This window comes from Cavia porcellus, unplaced genomic scaffold (assembly GCF_034190915.1).
Source record: "Cavia porcellus strain 051 isolate PalLab524CR breed Dunkin Hartley unplaced genomic scaffold, mCavPor4.1 scaffold_27, whole genome shotgun sequence".
In the NCBI taxonomy this organism is placed as follows: Eukaryota; Metazoa; Chordata; class Mammalia; order Rodentia; family Caviidae; genus Cavia; species Cavia porcellus.
In genome coordinates, this window is record NW_026947510.1 from 52,908,892 (window position 1) to 52,927,488 (window position 18,597).

Genomic DNA, 18,597 nt, shown 5'->3' on the forward strand with positions numbered 1-18,597 from the left:
ACTATAAAGATTTTTCTTAGCCTGGAAATGTGGTGCACACCTGTATCCCTACACTCCAGGAGGCTAAGGCAGGAGGATCACGGGTGTGAGCCCTGCCTGGGCAACTTGCTGAGACCCTGACTCCAAATAAAAAATAACAAGCCTGGGGATGTAGCTCGATGTAGAAGTCTCAGGTTTAATTCCCAGCACTGCCAACATTCTTTTTTGAAAAAGATTTTTCTTTAAATATATTCTTTAAAAGTGAATCGATTTTTTAAAAAAATATTAAGAAAATCATAACAATGATAATACACAGAGATGCATCTGTCCTCAAGACTCGAGAAATATAACACGCCCAGGAACTTTTCAAAGCAATGGAGTGATTATTATCTCCATTTTGGAGACAAGGAAACTGAACACAGAGAGGTCTGTCCTCTTGGGCTCGGAAACAAGCAAAGGTGTGGCCCAGCTCTGATGTGACCCACCAGGCGGGCTGACAAGGCCTGTGGCCTGGGGCGCGCAAAACTGCTACATCAGGAGGTAGGAGGATGGCTGCCTAGTCAGCAAGCTCTGTCTATAATAAAGACCCAAGGCTCACCCAACCTCCAGAAAAAGTTTATTTTGAATATAAAAATGACAGGGATCAGGATAAAAAATAATACAGACAGTGGGAATTCCTGTGTCAGGACTCCCACATCCTCTGTTCCAGCAGCTCAGCATATCTCACCCAGATTCTGGAAGCTCTGGCCCAAACGCCTGCTCCCCCACCCCCAGGATTAATTGGCTGAGCCCAAGAGATCCTCTGATTGGCTAGCTCATGTCTAGCCCTCCTGTTTGGACTGAGTTTCTGTACCAAGCTTTCTTATAGGCTGCTAGTCAGCCTATGGGTGGGCTTGTGGTCACATGCCCAATCAGCTGCAAGAAGGACCTATAAATACAGGCCCTGCTGCTCCCAAACCATTCGTCTGGGATTGGGAGTATTTCTGGCTTTAGTGCAGGCCGGTGATCATTATAGGAAGGGGACACTGAATGCGATCGGCCTCTTGCTGGCCTGTGTGCAGGCAGTCCAGGGGATTCATAAGAGCAAGAGCTATCAGGTGAAAGTTGCCTGGCGTGGGGACCCCTTGCTGGAGGCACGAGGCTGCAGGACTTCCAGGTTTACCCTTGTGAATCTGCGAGACCACCATGGAAAGCTCCAGAAGGGTTACCGCCATAGGGACTTCTTTCTGTTCCTAGGTAGAGGGACCCCCTCTCCACCACCTGTGGCATGGGTGGTGTCCCCTCGCAGCACTGAATCCAGCAGTGTTTTCCTTGGCGGAAGCAGGCCTGGTGTGTGAAGGTTGAGGGCCGATTGTCATCTAGAGGTGGCATGGGTGCTCCGGGTACAGGCAACAGCACACACAAAGTTCAGGGTAGAAGGCAGTGTGGAGAGACTTGGAGAGGCCACTTGTGAGGGTCTCAGAAGGCTAAGGGTGCTGCGGAGGCCCAGGGAGCCACGCCATGTGGAGCAGGTGAGGGGCCAGCCGTATTTACACCCGCATTTCCCTGTGGAAGGCGCACTCCAGTGGCCTGAGGAGGAAGCCCAGAGGGGAGTGGGGATGATGGTGTCCGGGTCCGCAGGTGACTGCGGGCTGGGAGGGGAGCGGGGAGGATGCCTCGGAGACAAAACTCCAGGGACTCAGTGATGACAGACAGCAGGGTCAGCCTCCCATTCCCATCCCTGCCCTGGCATTTGGGCAGCCATGGAGCGGCCGCTGAGGATTGAAAGTGGGTGGGGGCATCTGGGTGGAGTTGTCCTCGGCACTGCACTGCCCTTGGGGCACCCCTTGGGCCTGGCACAGCAGCAGGCAGCCTCCTGCTGTCTACACCAGGTGAGCTGGATCCTGAGCCTGGAGTTCTTGGAGGGACAGGTAAACGTCAGTGTCGGCGCAGGAAAAGGGAGCAGCCCTGCCCTGGCCCTGGCCCTGGCCCTGGCCTTGGTCCTGGCTCTGGCCCTGACCCTGGTCCTGGTCCTGGCCCTGTTCCGGGGAATCAGCCCCATCCTCAGGCCCTGGGGGAGGGACCTCCTCCCCAGTCACCCCCGGTGCCTGCTCCAGGGGTGACTGGAAACCCACTGGGTCAGGGACTGCAGGCATAGGGGACATCGTGGGTGGGGGACCCAAGTCCTGAGGAGCACCCTCCTGTAGGGAGAGGCACAGCCTCTCTTCACTGGTCCCAGCAGCCCCAGGGACAATGTGGGGGGTGCTTGGGCCACCGTGGAGACTGGAGGAGAAGAGCAGCAGGTCCTCCCCGGGGGGGAAAGTACAGTAGGCATCGTCTTCCTTCGGCAGGGGCAGCAGGGGTGCGCGGGGGGACCCTGGGGGCGCACCCTCCTCGGGCTCCACCTCAGCACACGGGTCGTAGGTGAAGTACACCTGGCAGGCCTCGATCTCCAGGGCATCCGGGAGGTGGAAGAAGAAGTAGCCCTGGTTGGTGAAGCAGCTGGTCTGCGAGTGGCCACTGGGGGAAGGCGAGGGCAGGGGCGCCTTGTCCTGCTGCAGCAGGAGCAGCTGCGCGGCCTTGGTGTCCTTGTCCAGTACTTCCAGCGGGGAGATCTCGGGCGCAGGGGCTCCCGGACTGAAGGAGGACGAGGGGAAGGGCGAGGACAGCCACTTCTGCAGGAGAGAGGCCGGCAGAGGTCAGCAGTGTCTCCCTGCCCGCCCCTCAGAACTTCAGCAGGTGCCAGCGTCCCTGCTGGGAAGTCCCCAGCCTGGTCCCCATGCGCCTCTGTCACAGAGCTCAGTGCAGGCTCACACAAGTACAAGGGAGGAGCATGACTGTCCCCGAGCACCCGCTGCCCCAGGTGCAGGGCCAGGGCGGAGGACAGCATCACCAGGATGCCCAAAAGGGACACGGCAGGCATCTGCCTGCACCCACCAAGCAGTGCCAAGGCGGGAGCCCTATGCACCCATCCTGCTCACTGTATGGACGCCAGAAAGGGACACGCCCAGGTCTGTGATGGCCAGTGCTGGGGGGGGGGTGAGTGCACCGGGGTACCCACACCTGGCAGCCCCTCACCCTCACCCAGAGAGAACAGTGCCCAGGGCACATGCTGTGGTGACCAGGATTTCACCCAGCCCTGGCGAGGAGTAAGGGAACCCAAGTTCCAGCCCAGCCATGGCGCCCTCCAGCCACGTGGCCCTGGGCAGGCCACCCTCTCCGAGCCTCAGTTTCCACGAGCGTTGGCCACTTCCTTTCAACTCCCTCACTGTCATCGGTTGGGTCAGCAGGGAGACTCCCCTCCCCCGGGAGGAGGCTGTTGAGCAGACATGGGGGGAAGGAGGCTCTGGGGTGCGGGCGGGGACCCAGGCCCGGTGCTGGAGAGGCCAGCGTCTGCTGTCCCAGGAGCCCTAGCAGTGGGCCAGCCGCGTCCAGGTAAGTGAGTGTAGCAGCTCTTCCTGGCTCTCCCCTCCAGAGTGACTTCACACATGCACACTTGCACGCACACACACATGTGCACACATGTTCACACTTGTATGTATGCTTGCGGATCCTCGGGCCAGGCTCAGCCCTGTGGCATTGGTGCCAGGCTCTGGAGAGGACAGGGTTAAGACCAGGGCTCCCATCTACCTGCTGATGGCTGGTCCCTGCTGGCCAGCACCTCCTGTGTCCGGAGGAGCCACCACCCCATACTGAGCCTGAGGCAGGAAGCCAGAGCCAAGGGTGGCGAGATCTCCACAGCCCCAGGCAGGACCCCACTCCCCCAGCATTGTGTCCCAGGCTTGCAGTCAGGACACTGAGCTGGAAGAGGGCCGGCGAGGTACCCAGTCTGGACTCAGCCGGCCCTTGTGGAGGGAGCCCTGCCACTGCATTTCCAACGCAGCCAGCCCAGGGTACCCCGGGAAGACTTGGCCCCTTCCAATCTCAGGGCCCCTCCCACCGCTGCCTCTTGAAATTTCCAGCCCTCAGCAGGTGGCGCTGGGGGAGGGCAGGCCATGGAGCTGTGCAGTGACTCCCAGGTCGCTGCGGGGTGGACCTGCACTCGCAAGCCAAGCGCATGCTGGGGACTCCAGGTGACCGAGGACTCCTCAGCGCCTGTGGTTACCGACCCCCACTGGGTCCCTGCTAGCCAGTGCTCCCAGAGCAGCACACACAGTGACACTATTTTCTCCACATTTCACAGGGGACAAAAGTCAGGCCCAGAGGGGTTCTGAAGTCACACAGCCAGGAAAGGGCAGACCCCGGGCAGACTGGCCCACTGCAAAAGCCACTACTGCTATGCCCGTGTCCTGCCATCCCAGGCTCAGCCCACCCGCCCTGCCAGCCACAAGCTCCTACCTGGAAATCCCCTCCGTACTCGGAGTTTAGCTGAGGGAAGAACTCCGAGGGGTCTGGGATGTGACACTTCAGAACTTTCTTCAGCCTGTACGGGAGGGTAGGAGCGGGTGTGAGACGGGGAGCAGGTGGGGCCCTGTGCCAGCCCAGCCCCTGAGGGCTTGGGCACAGAGCCAAGCATAATGCCAGCTACTCAGGATGCTGAGGCAGGAGGATTGCAAGTTCAGGCCAGTCAGGGCAACTTAGAGAGACACCATTTCAGAAATACAAAACAAAAACCAATAACAAGAAAGAAGGGCCAGGAAGTGGCCGCTCTCTACTCCTAATGAGAAGGCAGACACAAGTGAACTGCGTAATATTTTGTGGAGACACAGAGCAGAGAGCACCCAAGAGAAGAATGTAGGAGTAGGGCAGGGAGACCACACACGCCCGAGCGGTCAGGGCTGGAGGTGGCTGGAGCAGAGTGAGCCATAAAGAGGGAGACAGAGGAGAAGCCTCCTAATCAAGGCTGCCATGGATGGAGGTTCAGGTTGTGCACTGCCCCAGGGCTTCCGAGTTTGAGGAGGGGAATGAGGAGGGGCTGAATCCCAGCGCAGGTTCTGCTTTGCCTAGCTGAATGCCCAGGGCCAATATGCATTTGCCTGGAGAAAAGTCTACCTGTTCCTGATTCGCAAAAAGTTTCCAAATAGCTACCAGAGGTGCTGGACGGAGGGTCAGCGTACCCCAGGTGTGATGGGAGTGGATCAAAGGAGAGCAAAGAGGGGAGGTGGAGGGAAGCAGGCTTTGGGGGGCAGAGAGGAGAGGACCCCCCCTGCTTGGGAACAAGGCTGCGGGCTGCCGGGACGGGGAGGAGACGGATTCTTACCAAGGCCGGAGGCAGTTGCCGTTGACCAAGAAGAACACAGAGATGATGACACCGCAGGCCAGCCCGAGGCCCAGGGCAGGGCCGAGGACCCAAGCGAAGGGCAGGGGCTCCTTCCGGGGGGCTGTCGGCGGAGGGGAGAAGCAAGGAGAGCGTCAGAGAGCCACCCGTCAACTGCCCCCCCTGCACCTGGCACCATGACCTGCCACCTGCCCACATCTTGCCAGGCGCTGTACTGGGGCCTGGGGCGGGGCCCTGCTGAGGCCCATCCTCCCCAGGAGGCCAGAGGTGATGCTTAAGGGAAAGACGCCAAGTAGCCGGGCATGAGGCTGGAACCCGCCTACAATCCCGGCCCTCTGGGAGACTGAGGCAGAGAACTGAGGCTCCAGTCCAGCCTGGGTGATTTAGCAATTTAGAGGACACTTGTCCCCGAACAGGGCTGCAGGTGCAGCTCAGTGCAAAGGCCCTGAGGTTAGTGGCCAGGAGGCCAAACAGAGGAGGAGGAAGCAGAGAGGGACGAAGCTGACATTCCGGGAGTGACCGGCTCTGCACAGACGCTCTTTAGCCCAGACTCTGCCCCTCGCTTGCTCTGAGCACCGCAAGGAGGACTCCACAGGTGACGGATGAGGAGTATCTGCTCCCTAGCAGGCCTGGCTGTGACCCACCAGTGGCCCTGTGCTGCTGTCTGGTATAAGGGATGGGGGACGGGAGCAGAAGTCTGCACACACACACCCCTCCCTGTGCCGCAGTACCTGCAGGCCTGGTCCTGAAGGCCAGGGCCTGGCTCCAGGGGCTCCACGTGCTGTGCTGGCCTCTCTGGACCCGGGCCCGCACCTGCAGCTCATACGGAGTGTCCGGCACCAGCTTCTCCAGGAAGATCCACTGCTGCCTCTGCTTGAGACTCAACGGGGTGGCCTCCTGGGACAGGGCCGGGGCAGGACAGTCACACTGAGAGGTCCCCTGCCCGCCACCTCCCATATGGCCTCCCCTCTCCCACTCCTTGTCTGATCTCCCCCGTGCCAGACCAGACTGGCCCAGGACTGGCCCCGCCCTGCCCTGCTGTAAGCCCCACACCTGAGCAAACGCCTCTGCAGGTTGACCAGCTGTCCCACAGGGTCCCCTGCCTACTAGATGCCACAAGGAGGACTGTGCCACCTTTCCCCCACCCACAGCCACGCTGCTGCCCAGCCACACAGCTCCTTCATTCTGCTGAGCTGTCTCCGCTGTGCCCACCACAGCCATGCCCCCCACTGATGGTCCCCTGCTGTGCCCACGTGAGGCCCCAGCTCCACAGCCTCACTTTGTATTTTCTCCTCCTGCCCAGCACATAGTAGGTGCTCAGTAAGTAAGTGTGCAAGGGCGACCCAGGAATACAGGAGCCATCAAGTGATCAAAGGGGCCACCTTTCCCCAGGGACGGGGCCGGGGGTTTCTCACAGGGAGGCCGCAGCTGCCTCTCATCTTTGGGAGTCTGGCCCTGCAGTCAGCCTGAAATTGGCTGTGTCTTCAGGCTTCCAGGACAGTGCCTGGTAGGACAGAATGAGTGACCAGGGTGGCTCTGCCACCCACTGAGTGCCGGGTTGCGTGGGACCTCGCTAAGATAGAAGCCGACAGACATTTGGACACATTCAGGACACGCGGCCCCAGTCAGGATGGGGAGAGGGCGGATCAGGTCTCACCTCCCAGCTGTGGCCCGGAGACCGTGTCCGAGCCTCAAACTCCAAGTAGGAGTCGATGTAGTGGGAGATCTGGGTGAGGTGCCAGGTGACATTGCATCTGTTGGTGTCCACGAAGGTGACCTGGAGGGAGGTGGGAGCCACCAGGCGGACTGCAGACAGGAGAAAGAGGAGGATGAGCGGTCTCTGAGCACCCAGGTCCTCAGGCCCTCCCCGTCTTCCTCCAGGTTCCTATCTGGGGCCACCATTCAGAGGAGCCGGCTCTGATTCCCAAGCCCAGCCCTGTCACATCCTCTAGTTTCCTTTCCATTTCTAGCTCAGGATCCGCCTGTCCTGCCTACCTGGAGCCCCCTGCAGGCAGGGACGTGCTCAGTGGACCTAATCTCTGAGAGGGGAAGATACGGAGAAAGCACGCATATAACATACGTGAAAGTCTACATGCCAAGAAGTTTCTTCATTCGGCCCAAAGATTCTTTCATGACCCCCAGGAACTGATTGTCCCCATTTTACAGATGAGGAGACTGAGGCTCAGATCACACGAGATCAGGGCAGGGATCTCACTTCCTACCGTACGTCTTCCCTAACCATGGCCCCCAAAGTTGGGGGAACAGAGAAGACACTCAGTCATTCGACAACCCTCCTCGAGCACCATCCTGAGCAGGGTATGCTGGGTGCTCAGAAAGGAGGCAGAGGGGCCACAGAGACTCTGCCTCAGGGGGCTCACAGGCCAGGAGGGAGACAGAGCAGGCAGTGAGAACCAGACATAAACCGTCTGCAAGCAGGGTGCGGAGAGCTGGGGGGAATCTGGAAAGCCCTCCTAGAGGAGGGGACTCTTCTTGCTGGCTGGAAGGACGGCAGGAGCTGCTCGCGGAAAGGCCTTCCAGGAGGGGGCCAGCACGTGCGCAGGCGCAGAGGCCTGGACGGCAGACGCGGTCTCCGGCCGAGGCCGGGAGGAAGCCCATCCCCACCCCGGTTCCTCACTCACGGTACTCGAAAGGCTGGAAGACCTTGGTCAGCACCATCCGCCACTGTCCACCTTCCCAGCACATCACGCGGGCAGTGATGACGTCCTGCGAGGTCAGCGGCTGAGACTGCAGGAGGAGAGAGAGGCCGCGTGGAGCTGCCGCCCCACCGGGGTGCAGAGGTCGGGAGGGTGGGGACACAGCAGGACAGCAGCAGGGACAGCCACCATTTTCCACGACGGCCGACGGCTCTGGCTGTCAGGCCGCATGGCCTTTGCCTCTGCCACTAACTCGGCCGCTGTGAAGCCGTCCCGGGTGGCATGCGGCTGGATCTGGGTGGCAGGGCCATGGCTCAGTGACTGCATTGCAGGGCCACGGCTCAGTGAGACGCACAAACAGGTAGTGGGTCGGCTTTGGTGCAGACTGTGACAGTTTGCCGACCCCTGATTTAACGCAGGAAGGAGGCCAGCTCCGAGGCGTGCAAGCAGCAAGCCCTGAGAAAGCCCCCAGATAAGGGGGGGAGGGTTAAACAGCTGTCCCCACCCCGATCTTTCCTGAAGTGAAACGGCCAGGTACTGAGCACCTCCTGTGTGCTGCCGCTCAGACACCTCAGCTACTTAGATCTGATTTAAATTGTGTATATATATATATATATATATATATATATATATATATATAGTATGCGTGCGTGTGTGTATGTGCATGTTAAAAAAATTATTACAGTAAAAAATACCTTGTCAACACCCCTCCTCTAAATACTTCCCCGGACAGTCATCCGGGGTTCTTGATACTTCCCAGGGCAGGTCTGAAAGTCTTCTCTCAGGTCTTGAGCTGCACTGCCCTGGCTGCCTCCATGTACTGAATTCATTCAAAACCTTGACCTCTCGTGGTCGTTTTGATTTTAAGGGAGAACCAGACATCGAATGCGGCCCACTGCACTCCGTGAGGTGGGTGAGGCACACCATAATGTGTGCCACAGGCAGAAACTGCCGGGATCAGTTCAGGACACAGGAGGAGCCCTGAAAGCCTCAGGGAAGAGGACTTCGGGAACTGCTTCAGAAAGCGCAGAGGGATGGGGGGAGTCCGTTCCGAGGAAAGGGAAGTGTTCCCAGGGAGATCCGGGCCAATGTGTCTTTCACTGTGGTAAGTTTATAAATTTAAACATTCATTGCATTTTTAGATCCTGGTCCGAGACCACCAGGTCCCTCCTGACAATGTGGTGAGGAGCCTGAGGCTGGGGCCACTTGAGAGATGCACTCCAGACCACGTAGCTGGTCAGCGGGGAGCTCAGGCCGTGCACAGGCCTCCGCGTCCTCAGCCCACAGAGTGACCACAGCCATGAGAATGGCCATCTTCCCACCCCGTGCTGTCGAGTGAGGGCCTCCCCGCCCTGCAGGCCTCACGCTCGGGGCAGGCCCTGCTGGGACCCGTGCTTGGCCCAGCCTGGGGTGGTGGTTTGGGGTTCAAGCCTCCAGACTCAGTCCACTGACCTCTCTGAGCAAACAGTGGCCCTGACCACCAGCATCCTCTCAGCTGCTCAGCCCTGCACCCCAGGACCCCACCACCTTCTTACAGCAGTTGTGGGAACCAGACTTCCCCCAGATAATCATCGCATGACCATTGTCACAAAGATGGTGCCAGTAATGTGCTCCCACGAGCACGTTTTATCCCATTTAATTTCCTCAGGGCCCTCTGAGATGGGTGCCATCGCTGCTCCCTCCTGCAGGTCAGACTGAAGCACAGAGACTTAGGGACTTGCCTAAGGCCACACAGCTAGGATTTGGTGGAGCCAGGCCCCCTACCGACTCCTGGGGGTGGGGGACACAGCACCTGGTTGCTGCCACACTGTCACCCCAGACCCCCCTCACTATATGGAAAACCTGGCAATGGCTGGCAAACATGGCCTGGGCATTCCCAGTGCCCTCCAGTGCCTTCGAGGGGCAGCAGGGCAGCATCCTCACACCCTCACCTGGCTCCAGACCACTGGCTCCTCCCCCGGGGCCCCCTCTCCCACCCTAGACCACAGCCTGGAGCAGAAGGGAGGCCTTTCCCCCTCCCCCCGCCAGCAGGCTTACAGTTGGGGATCCGAGGACCAGGTTACAGGCCCAGGTCGTCCGGCTCACTTCGAACATGGGGCAGGTCCAGTTCCAGGGCCTGTCAAGGCAAAGAGCCTCTTTAGCAAGGAAGGAGGGGCCCTCTTCAGCCCCCTCCCCGCAAGACGGCACCAGTTCGATAATGGCCCTGGCCCCACAGCTGCCACAGGGCGCTCTCAAAATCCCACATTGCTTGAACACTGTGGAGACCCTCACCACCCCCTACCCTCCACCATGCTCCACCCGGCCTCTGAAGGGGACTCAGCCCTGGCACAGCAGGCTCACAGCCCCATGTCCCTAGACTACTTTCCCCCGGCTCTTTCCAGCCCCTGGACTGCAGCCTGCGCCCCACCACACGTCCAGGAGCCTAAGTAGCTGACTGCACAATTCTTTCAATCAATGCCTCGAAGAATACGCGAGTCCTGGAAACCCCTAGCTTGGTGAGCACAGATGTCCTGGGATCTGGTATGACAGTTTAGTGACCATGAGATCACATGGTCCCAAGGTCCTGCAGATCCCCTGGGCTGCACTCACCGTTGGTTGGATCGGGCGCGGATATGGCAGGACGTGTTCTGCATACCCTTCTCCCGGCTCCACAGGCAGGAGACGTTGGCTTTAGAATTGTAGAAGCATTCGAGCTGAGAAGTGTCTGCGGGCAGGACAGGCATGAGTGCTGGCTGCCTGGTGCCCGTGGCCTCCAGGTGCAGCCACCGCCCGGCCCCTGGTGCCCTGAGCCACCCTCCGAACTGCCTCCTGCTGCTGCTTCTGGACCTTCTGCCCAGGAGCAGGGGTCTAGGACGGGCTCCAGCCGGCCCTGGCCCTCTGCTGGGGAAATCACAGCTGCCCGATGCCAGGGTCCTCACCGTTCACTGCTGCAGATGCCGGAGGAGCTGTCAGGGGCAGGAGGACCAGGAGGGGCAGACACCAGGCCAGAGCTGGGGCCGCCATCACATGCACAGAGCCGAGCTGGTGGGGGAAGCCCTGAGGGTGGGGACAGCAAAGTGAGCGCCCGTCCCTCAGCCCCACCCCGCCTGCACAGCCCAGCCCTGGGCACCCGCAGCTGCCCCGCCCTGCTCGCTGGCTCGTGCCCTTCCCTCACGTCCCTGTGCAGGTGTTCAGAGACACAGGAGGAAGATGGGACACTGGACCCCGGCACCAGGCTCCACGTGAGGTCACTGAGCACAAGTGCTGTGACACCCACTGTCCTTCTGATAACCGGCACGGCTGTGAGGGGCTACGAGGAGGGCAGTGGGCACACCGGTGTGCTGGCCCAGGGGACCTCCCAGGCCCTGCAGGACGGGACGAGACAGGGGGAGGCTGACGGCGCTGCTTGGAATGGCAGACGATTTAAAACGGACAAATTATTTCTAGAATTTTCCATTGAATGTTTTCCAACCACGGTTGATTCCCAGGGAACTGAAACCGTGGAAATTGAAGGAGCACATGGGGGAAACCTTTACTGTATTTATTCATTTTACACACACACACACACACACACACACACACACACACACACACGCACGCACACGGGAGTCACGCAGACCCCACGAGGACAGAGCTCCAGGTGCCCCATTCCTAAAGCCTGGAATACACAGGGCAGCTACAAGGAGAAAAGCAGGTTACAGAACAGACAAACGTGAAGTCAGACGTGAAACACTGCAGGGCAGCAGCGGAGGTTCCAGAGCCTCCCACTGTCCACTCCTGTCCCCTGCCTCTGCCCTTCACCCCGTGTCAAGGGAGGTGATGAATCTACAAGGAGGCCCCAAGACGTGTCGGTAACAAGAGAAGCCAGCAGTGGGCTGGGGGAGCCCAGGGGCCAAGGTGGCCCTGGACTGGCTTCGGGCAGCAGGTGAGGGCGCTCTGAAGGTCTCCGTCCTTCCCCAGTGCAGCTGCCCGGGAGGAAAGTGCGTCCTGGGCAGCTGGGCATAGAGGACGGCGCTGGTCAGCCCTGCACCTCCAGGACAGAGCCTGCGACGGTCCCCTCGCTGCAGAGGGCTGAGCTGCCACACAGAGCTTTTTTAGCTCTGCATAAAGAAATCGTGGCAGTGTCAGGGCCGCAGCACCTGGCCCCTTGCAGGAGCTGTTAAAGCACAGTGCGAGGCTGTGTGGATTCTTTCAGGACTCACAATGCTTTGGGAGGCAGCACTTTGGTCCTGCTCACTTTGCAGATAGGGAAACTGAGGCTCAGAGGGAGACCTGTGTACACTCCTGCTCCCCTGCCTGCCTAAAAACTCCTGCAGGTGGATAGGGAGCCCCCAGATCCTCCCCAGGGAAGGAAAGAATAGGACACCCCAGAAACAGCCTCAGGAGTACCCCTGTGTATCCAGGAAACACTGACCAGCTAGCACGTTTTTGTTTTTTTAACCATACTGGGATTGAACCCAGGGCCCTCACACTGAGCTACCTCCTCAGCCCATTAAAAAACAAAAAAAAATTCTGAGAGACTGTCTCTCTAAGTCATAGTTACCCAGGCTGCAGTCAATTTTGTGATCCTCCTGCCTCAGCCTCCAGGATTACAGGCATGCACCATCACTCCTGGCCTGAGGCAGTGCTCTGTGGGGCTCGGTCCAGGCAAGAGTCCTTGGCACCCCAGCTCCCAGATCTGTACCCCACAGTGTCTGCTGCCAAGCTTCCATGCCAGAGCCCCTGACAGCCACCCTCAATGACCAGCCCAGGGAAGCGAGAACTGTCTCCGTCAGGGACTCTCAGGGACGTCCTAGCCACATATTGGGAACGTCACACAAGGAAAGCTCAGGACATGACCTGTGGCCAAGGAGACACTTAGAGAAATGGGACCGTCACCACGCATGCCCTGCAGGGTCCCGGTCCGCAGAGAGTGAGGGGGTAGAGGGGGAGCCGGGACACAGGAAGGGGCTGAGGGAGAGGGGCAGGGTGGGGCGAAGCAGGTGGGGTAGGGTGCTGAGGAGTGTCCCTAGTCCCCCTTGTCCCTCGTCCCTCTATGTCCTTCAGCTCCCCTGTGTCCCGTGTGCCCCCTGCTCTTTGGGCCTAAGATCTTCCCAGGTCCCTCGGGCTGGGCGCTGGGCGCTGGGCGCTGGCTTCTCCCCAGAGACCCTCTCCCTCCCTGCCTTCTGGCCTTCCACGGGCTCCAGCCTCACCAGCCCAGGGCCAGGGGGCCCAGAGCACTGAGCCCAGGCCAGCCCTTCCGTCTCCGCCTCTCGGGTCTGTTGCCCCAGTGCCCTCACAGCTTCTCCCCATGACAGTCCCCCAGCGACAGCCCGCCCACCTCCTTCTCTCCACCCTCCCAGGAGGGCAGCCTGAACTGTGCAGGGGTCTCAGTAGCAGAAGCCACAAGTCAAGGCCATTCATTTCCCAAAGCTCTCTGCAGCCAGCCGCCTCCCCGCCCAAATAGCAGCCAGAGCCCTGCTGTGACCGCAGCCCAAATGCCAGCCCTGCAGCTTGGCCCGCGGGGTAGCAGGCGCGCATGCGCGTGCACACACCCGCACAGGCGCCCTCACACACGCATCATGCCTACCTCCCTGCGTGAGCCGGGAACTCTGGTCTAAGCTTCTAAATGCCCTTCCTGTGTCCCTCGCTGCCCCACCAGCCCTCTGGGTCCTGTCGCCCTTCAAGGCCATTTTAAATCCGCCTCTCTCCTTCCGCCAGGCCAGCCCCTCGGATCTCACAGGGCGGAAGCACACTGTGCCTGCACTCCCCAGGCTGCAGAGCCTGGCACACAGTGGGCGCTCAATAAACGCAAGGGAATAAATGAACCAGTGAATGGGTCAGAAGTCCCCAGGACTGCAAAAAAGGCAGGGCTGGGTCACTGCAGTAGCTGTACCCCACTGCCCCTTTCATCACCCCAAAACTGTGCTGTGAGCACTTACCGTGCACCACTCCAGACTCCAAAACAAGAAAATTGAGGCAGGGAAGTGAGGCTCTCGGCCCAAGGTCCCACGGCTGGGGTCTTCCCAGGAGGCGCAGGCAGGCGCCCTCACCCTGCAGACCCCCGCCCTCCACTGTAACACACGGAGCTGTGACTTGGTGCACTGTGACAGTTCCCCTCGTGGGGGCTGAGGCTGCTCTGTGCCAGGTCCTGTGACAGGTGAGTCACAGGAGAGGCTCTCACTGTTATCAGCCCTGAGTTTCGGACAGGAAAGTGATCATTAACCTCCCTGGGGTCACACACACCGAGCTGTGTCACCACCCGGACTCCTGAAGGCTCCTCTCTGGTGTACTCCTGCCCTGAAACCCAGGGTTAAGATCGCCAGCCTTCTGCTCTGGGGGTGGGGGCCCAGCCCACTGTCCCCACCAAGGGGTGAGTTCTCCAGAGCAGGGCCCCTTGTCTCTGTCTTTGAGTCTCCCAACAGATAGGGCACAAGGTTGGGACCCCAAGAGTGTAAAGCCCAACAAAGGGGCCACTTCTTAGAAGCTCTCCTGCATGCCAGCCTCACCCTGGGGCTGGGCACTGTGTGTCCTTGGTAAGGGGTCACCCAGGACAGGCCCAGCCGTCAAGGTGACTTTGTGCCTAAGAATGACCTGGGACACAACCTCAGGGAGCGGGAGGCAGGAGGGCAAGGGTGCAAGACCTCAGGAAGGTCAGAGTCAAACCACATGCCCAGCAGAGAGGCAGCGGGCATGATGGAGTGCCGCCCGCCACTCCATGGAGGGGTGAGGGGTTTGTGCACCCAGAGGTGTCAGGCTGGGAGGCTCCTCACAGCCACAGAGGCTGCAGCTTGATTCTCAAGGGGGACCTGAGTCTCTGGGAGGCTTGGAAACCCACCCAAAGTCACCCCAGAACAGGCCAGCCTCAGGTAACAGCAAGCAGAGAGCAGGACCTCTGAGCCCCCAGCACACTGTGCGCAGTGTCCTACACACATGCACACGCACACGCACATGCACACACACACACCAGCCAGCGCTGCATGGCCACAGGCCAACTCCACCACTGACTCATCAGGTCCCCGCCACAAGCCTAGAGCTGGGGCTCGTCACCCCTCTTCATTAGTGTCAGAACTGGATCTCAGAGCAGCTCAGACACCGTCACCTGATTTCCAGCAAGATGACGACAAAGGCCAGGAAGGCAAGCTGTCCCCAGATGATTAACGCCCACTTTCCGGCCCCTGCGGCCCAGCCCCAGCCCTGGCCCCAGCCCCAACACCAGCCTCTGGGAGATGTCACAATGTGTGACCCTCCCAGCACCCCTGGGAGCCGGATCTCTGCTACTCCTTGTCCAGATGGGGAGAGGGAGGCATGGATGAGCCTCTTGCCCAGGGGCAGCTGGGTGCCCTGGTGGCCTGTGGGGTGCGTGGTGGACTGGGACAGGATGTTAAAGCAGGAGCTTGGTAACCAGGGGTGTCTCATCTGGACTCCGAACTCTGATTGCCATCTCCATTTGGTCTCTCTGACCATCCATCACACACACACACACACACACACGGTGCACCCCCTCCTGCAGCTGGACTCCAGCTGCATCTCTTAGCAGCATGTGGGACCCTGGCTCCGGGGGGGGCAGAGTGGGGATCCTGGAGACGGCACCATTCCTCCCCCATCACCACACCACCCTGGGGTGCCACAAACACAGCTCAGTGTGGGAGCTCAGCCCCTACCCCACCAGGGCCCTGGAAGGGCTACTGTCCTCCTCACACAGCCATGTAAGGGCCAGACCCTGGCCAGACCCCAGGGCACCAGAGAGAGGCCTGGTGGCAGCGGGACCCCTCTTTCCTTCTTCACCCACAAGCTTCCTGGGGGCACCATGCAGAGATTACACATCTGGGCCCCGTCTCCCTCTCCCACCTCCTGAACCCTCTCTCTACCCACTCTAGCCATCTGCCCCCTCCCCGCCTCTCAGGGTCGGAGCCCCAAAGCACAGGGCCCACCCTAGAGCAGCTCCCGGAGACCCTCAGTAGGCGGGGGAAGGACGGTGGCCTGGCCCAGAGGAGTGGCTTCTTCTCAGGAGCGCCCATGCCCTGGGATTCTAGAATGAGGCTGGGGCTCAGAGCTGAGGCAGAAACCCCTGGGGGACACCTTCCCAGTCACAATGGCTCCCAGAGGGCAGGGCAGGGCAGGGCAGGGTACATCACCTGGCTGAGACATGAGGCTGAGGCAGTGCACTCCCTGCTGCTGGGACCTTGGCCATCTCAAGCTCCGGCAGCCCAGGTAGCAGAGACGCGACTGTGGGGCCGGCAAAGACCGAAACTCAGAGCCGCCCACTTCCTGTGCAGAGCATGGAGGGGCGCGGGCGCCGGGAGGCGGGGAGCCAGGATGGTGAGAAAGCCCGAAACTCCTCGAGCACCTAGGAGATAAGATCTCCCTCCTACACGGGGGCGGCTGCGCACTTGGCTGCGTGGAGTGCACACCCTCACGCACACACGCGCGCACTCTCGGGCACCAGACCTCTGTGCCCCCCCTCCCATGGCACACAGGCCACCAAGCCTCACCCGACATCCGGTCACACGCACCCTCCGCAACCCCCCAGGCCTGACACAAACAAGCCTACGTGACCCTAGTGCTCTCCACCTCGCCCCGACCTGTGACACGGTTATCTCTCAAGGTGCCCCCTTTCACCCAGCCCACCAGGAAGCCCCTTTCTCAGTTTATCATTCAGAGCTGACTGCTGATTAGGGCTTGGTGCGCAATTTGATGGCCACTTATTATCATTTTAGATCTTTCTCTTTCTGTCGAGTCATGGCTCCTAACCCTTTTCCTATCTTCTGTTTGGTTTTATTTTGAGGTACTGAGGATTGAACCCAGGGCCATCACACGGAGCTACATCCCCAGCCTTTTTCATTTTTCATTTCAAGACAGGGTCTCACTAAGTTGCTAAGTTGCCCGGGCTGGGCTTGCACTTGCGATCCTCCTGCCTCAGCCTCCCAGGAGTGCTGAGATCACAGCTGTGCACCACTGTGCCTGGCTCTTTTCCTTTTTGGAGGATTTAAGGAGGTGCAGCTCGCGGCTTTGCTAGTTGGATGGTGAGTATTTGTGGGGCTCCCCTCAGGAAAGTGCACATCTGTTTCCACATCACGTCACGGGCCCACACAGGTTCTGCTCTTCCTGTCCCCCCACTTCAGTGGCTCTGCTGTGGATTTTATGGAAAACCTCTGCCTCCTGGGAGGGCCACAGAGCCCCCCCATCTGCACAGATGTGAGCAAGCGAGACCCCAAAAGAGGATCAAGCACGGCTTCCTCCCATGAACCCCAGAACAGAGCTGGGCCCACAGACACATAGAGCAGCTTTGCCAAGAATGAACAGGTGAGTCCAGGCTGCCCAGCAGCGGGGCGACTTGGGTGACCTTGGCCTCTCTGTGCCTCAGTGGCCGTACCTGCAACATGAGGGCTGGCGGTTCCTCCTGTAACAGTGAGGATCGAATCACAGTGTGTATGGTGCACCTAACGTGGCCGCACACAGGTCTGCAGCCAAAACAAGGCAAGGCCCTCTGCCAAGTTCCAGGGTTGGAAATGTAGCTCCCAGATCTACACCAGAGGAGGAGCCTTTGGAGGCCGCTGGGGTTAAATGAGATCTGCAGGGTGGGACCCCCATCGAGACATTCGTGGCCTTATAAGGAAGGAGAGAAAGAGGAAAAGACCTGAGCAGGCACCTTGCTCCGTCTCACTACGTAGTGGCCACCAAGTGATGCTGCTGCAGGAAGTGTCACCAGGGCCAGCACCATGCTCTCAGGCTCCCAGTATCCAGAAGCATAAGCAAAATCACCCTCTGCTCTCGATAAACCACCCAGCCTCTGGCGTTTGGTTACAGTAACAGGAAGGGCACTGAGACCCCCCTCCATCCCTCCCCTTCCTCCTGGGAAGGGTCTCTGGATGCAGGGGAGGGTAAGAAACACAACCACCTCCACAGAGAACAACAGCCACCGTTTATTCAGCAGAAGACGTTTCCGGAAGCTTCTCCAGAGAGACCAGGAGAGGGTGGCTCTGTGCTGTAGACCCTTCTGCACACCCAAATTTATTTCCCCTTGCCCAGATAAATGCATTCAGTTAAAGGTTTAGAAGCAACAGTAAAGAAAAATCACAACCCCAGACAACACCAGCAGTCACAGATCTAGCTGGTGACAGGCAGAGCCCTGTCCAAGAGCTGACATCAGCCTGCCTGGTGGGTACAGTCCAGGACTATTGCTCCTCCTTCCTTCCTTAGTTCATTCATTCATTCAGCAAACACTTCCAGTGCATCTGAGATGCCCAAAGGCCAAGACAGGCACAGAGGAGGTGGGTGAGCCCTGGTCCCTGGGACACAGGACATCAGGGTCAAGGCTCACCTGTCGAGGCTCCTGGAACAAATGGGAGGCGGAGAAGGGAGGGCAACCCCACCATACGACCCCACATCAGGCCAGGCCCTGCTATGTCAAGGGCCAGCCCAGACAAGCTGGGCAGTCAGGAGAGGTGCTGCTGGGCCCAGCTGGGAGAGAAGAGGCCTCCTCGCAGCGCCTGCTGCACCTCCCTCAGGAAATGTCGGGGCCGTGCAGGGCCTCAGCGGGGAGCACCAGAGAGAAGAGGGCACGTGCACCCAGCTGTCAACCTCCTGGAGCATCGCTGGGCTCCGCTTCAGCCTCCTTTGCAGGGAGCAGAGACCGGGCACTGACCATGGGCTGTAGGCCGTGGAGGAGGACAGTGATTCTGCTCTGGACCCTAAAATCTCACCTCTGGCCCCCTGCTCCTGTGTCCTTCCCTCCATCCTCTCCCAGCTTCTCTGCCCATCCCGCCCCACCTCTCCCGTCTCTCTCTCTCTTCTCTCTCTCTCTCT

General features: G+C 59.7%; 1 protein-coding gene across 2 annotated transcripts; it reads right to left on the reverse strand.

Moving 5' to 3' along the window:
- Nucleotides 1-578: 578 nt before the first annotated feature.
- Nucleotides 579-16,166, reverse strand: Il2rb (interleukin 2 receptor subunit beta). 2 transcript variants are annotated; one of them, XM_003470359.4, is made up of 10 exons: nucleotides 15,927-16,166; nucleotides 10,749-10,866; nucleotides 10,420-10,534; nucleotides 9,868-9,946; nucleotides 7,816-7,921; nucleotides 6,834-6,982; nucleotides 5,908-6,073; nucleotides 5,159-5,279; nucleotides 4,297-4,381; nucleotides 579-2,633 (listed from the first exon to the last, which is right to left on the reverse strand). In XM_003470359.4, exons 2-10 carry the CDS (start codon nucleotides 10,831-10,833, stop codon nucleotides 1,842-1,844), a joined length of 1,698 nt encoding a protein of 565 aa, XP_003470407.1. In that variant the 5' UTR covers nucleotides 10,834-10,866; nucleotides 15,927-16,166; the 3' UTR covers nucleotides 579-1,841. The 2 variants fall into 2 exon arrangements, with proteins under 2 accessions (XP_003470407.1, XP_013008650.1); XM_013153196.3 differs by lacking the exon at nucleotides 15,927-16,166 and adding an exon at nucleotides 13,379-14,663.
- Nucleotides 16,167-18,597: the final 2,431 nt, after the last annotated feature.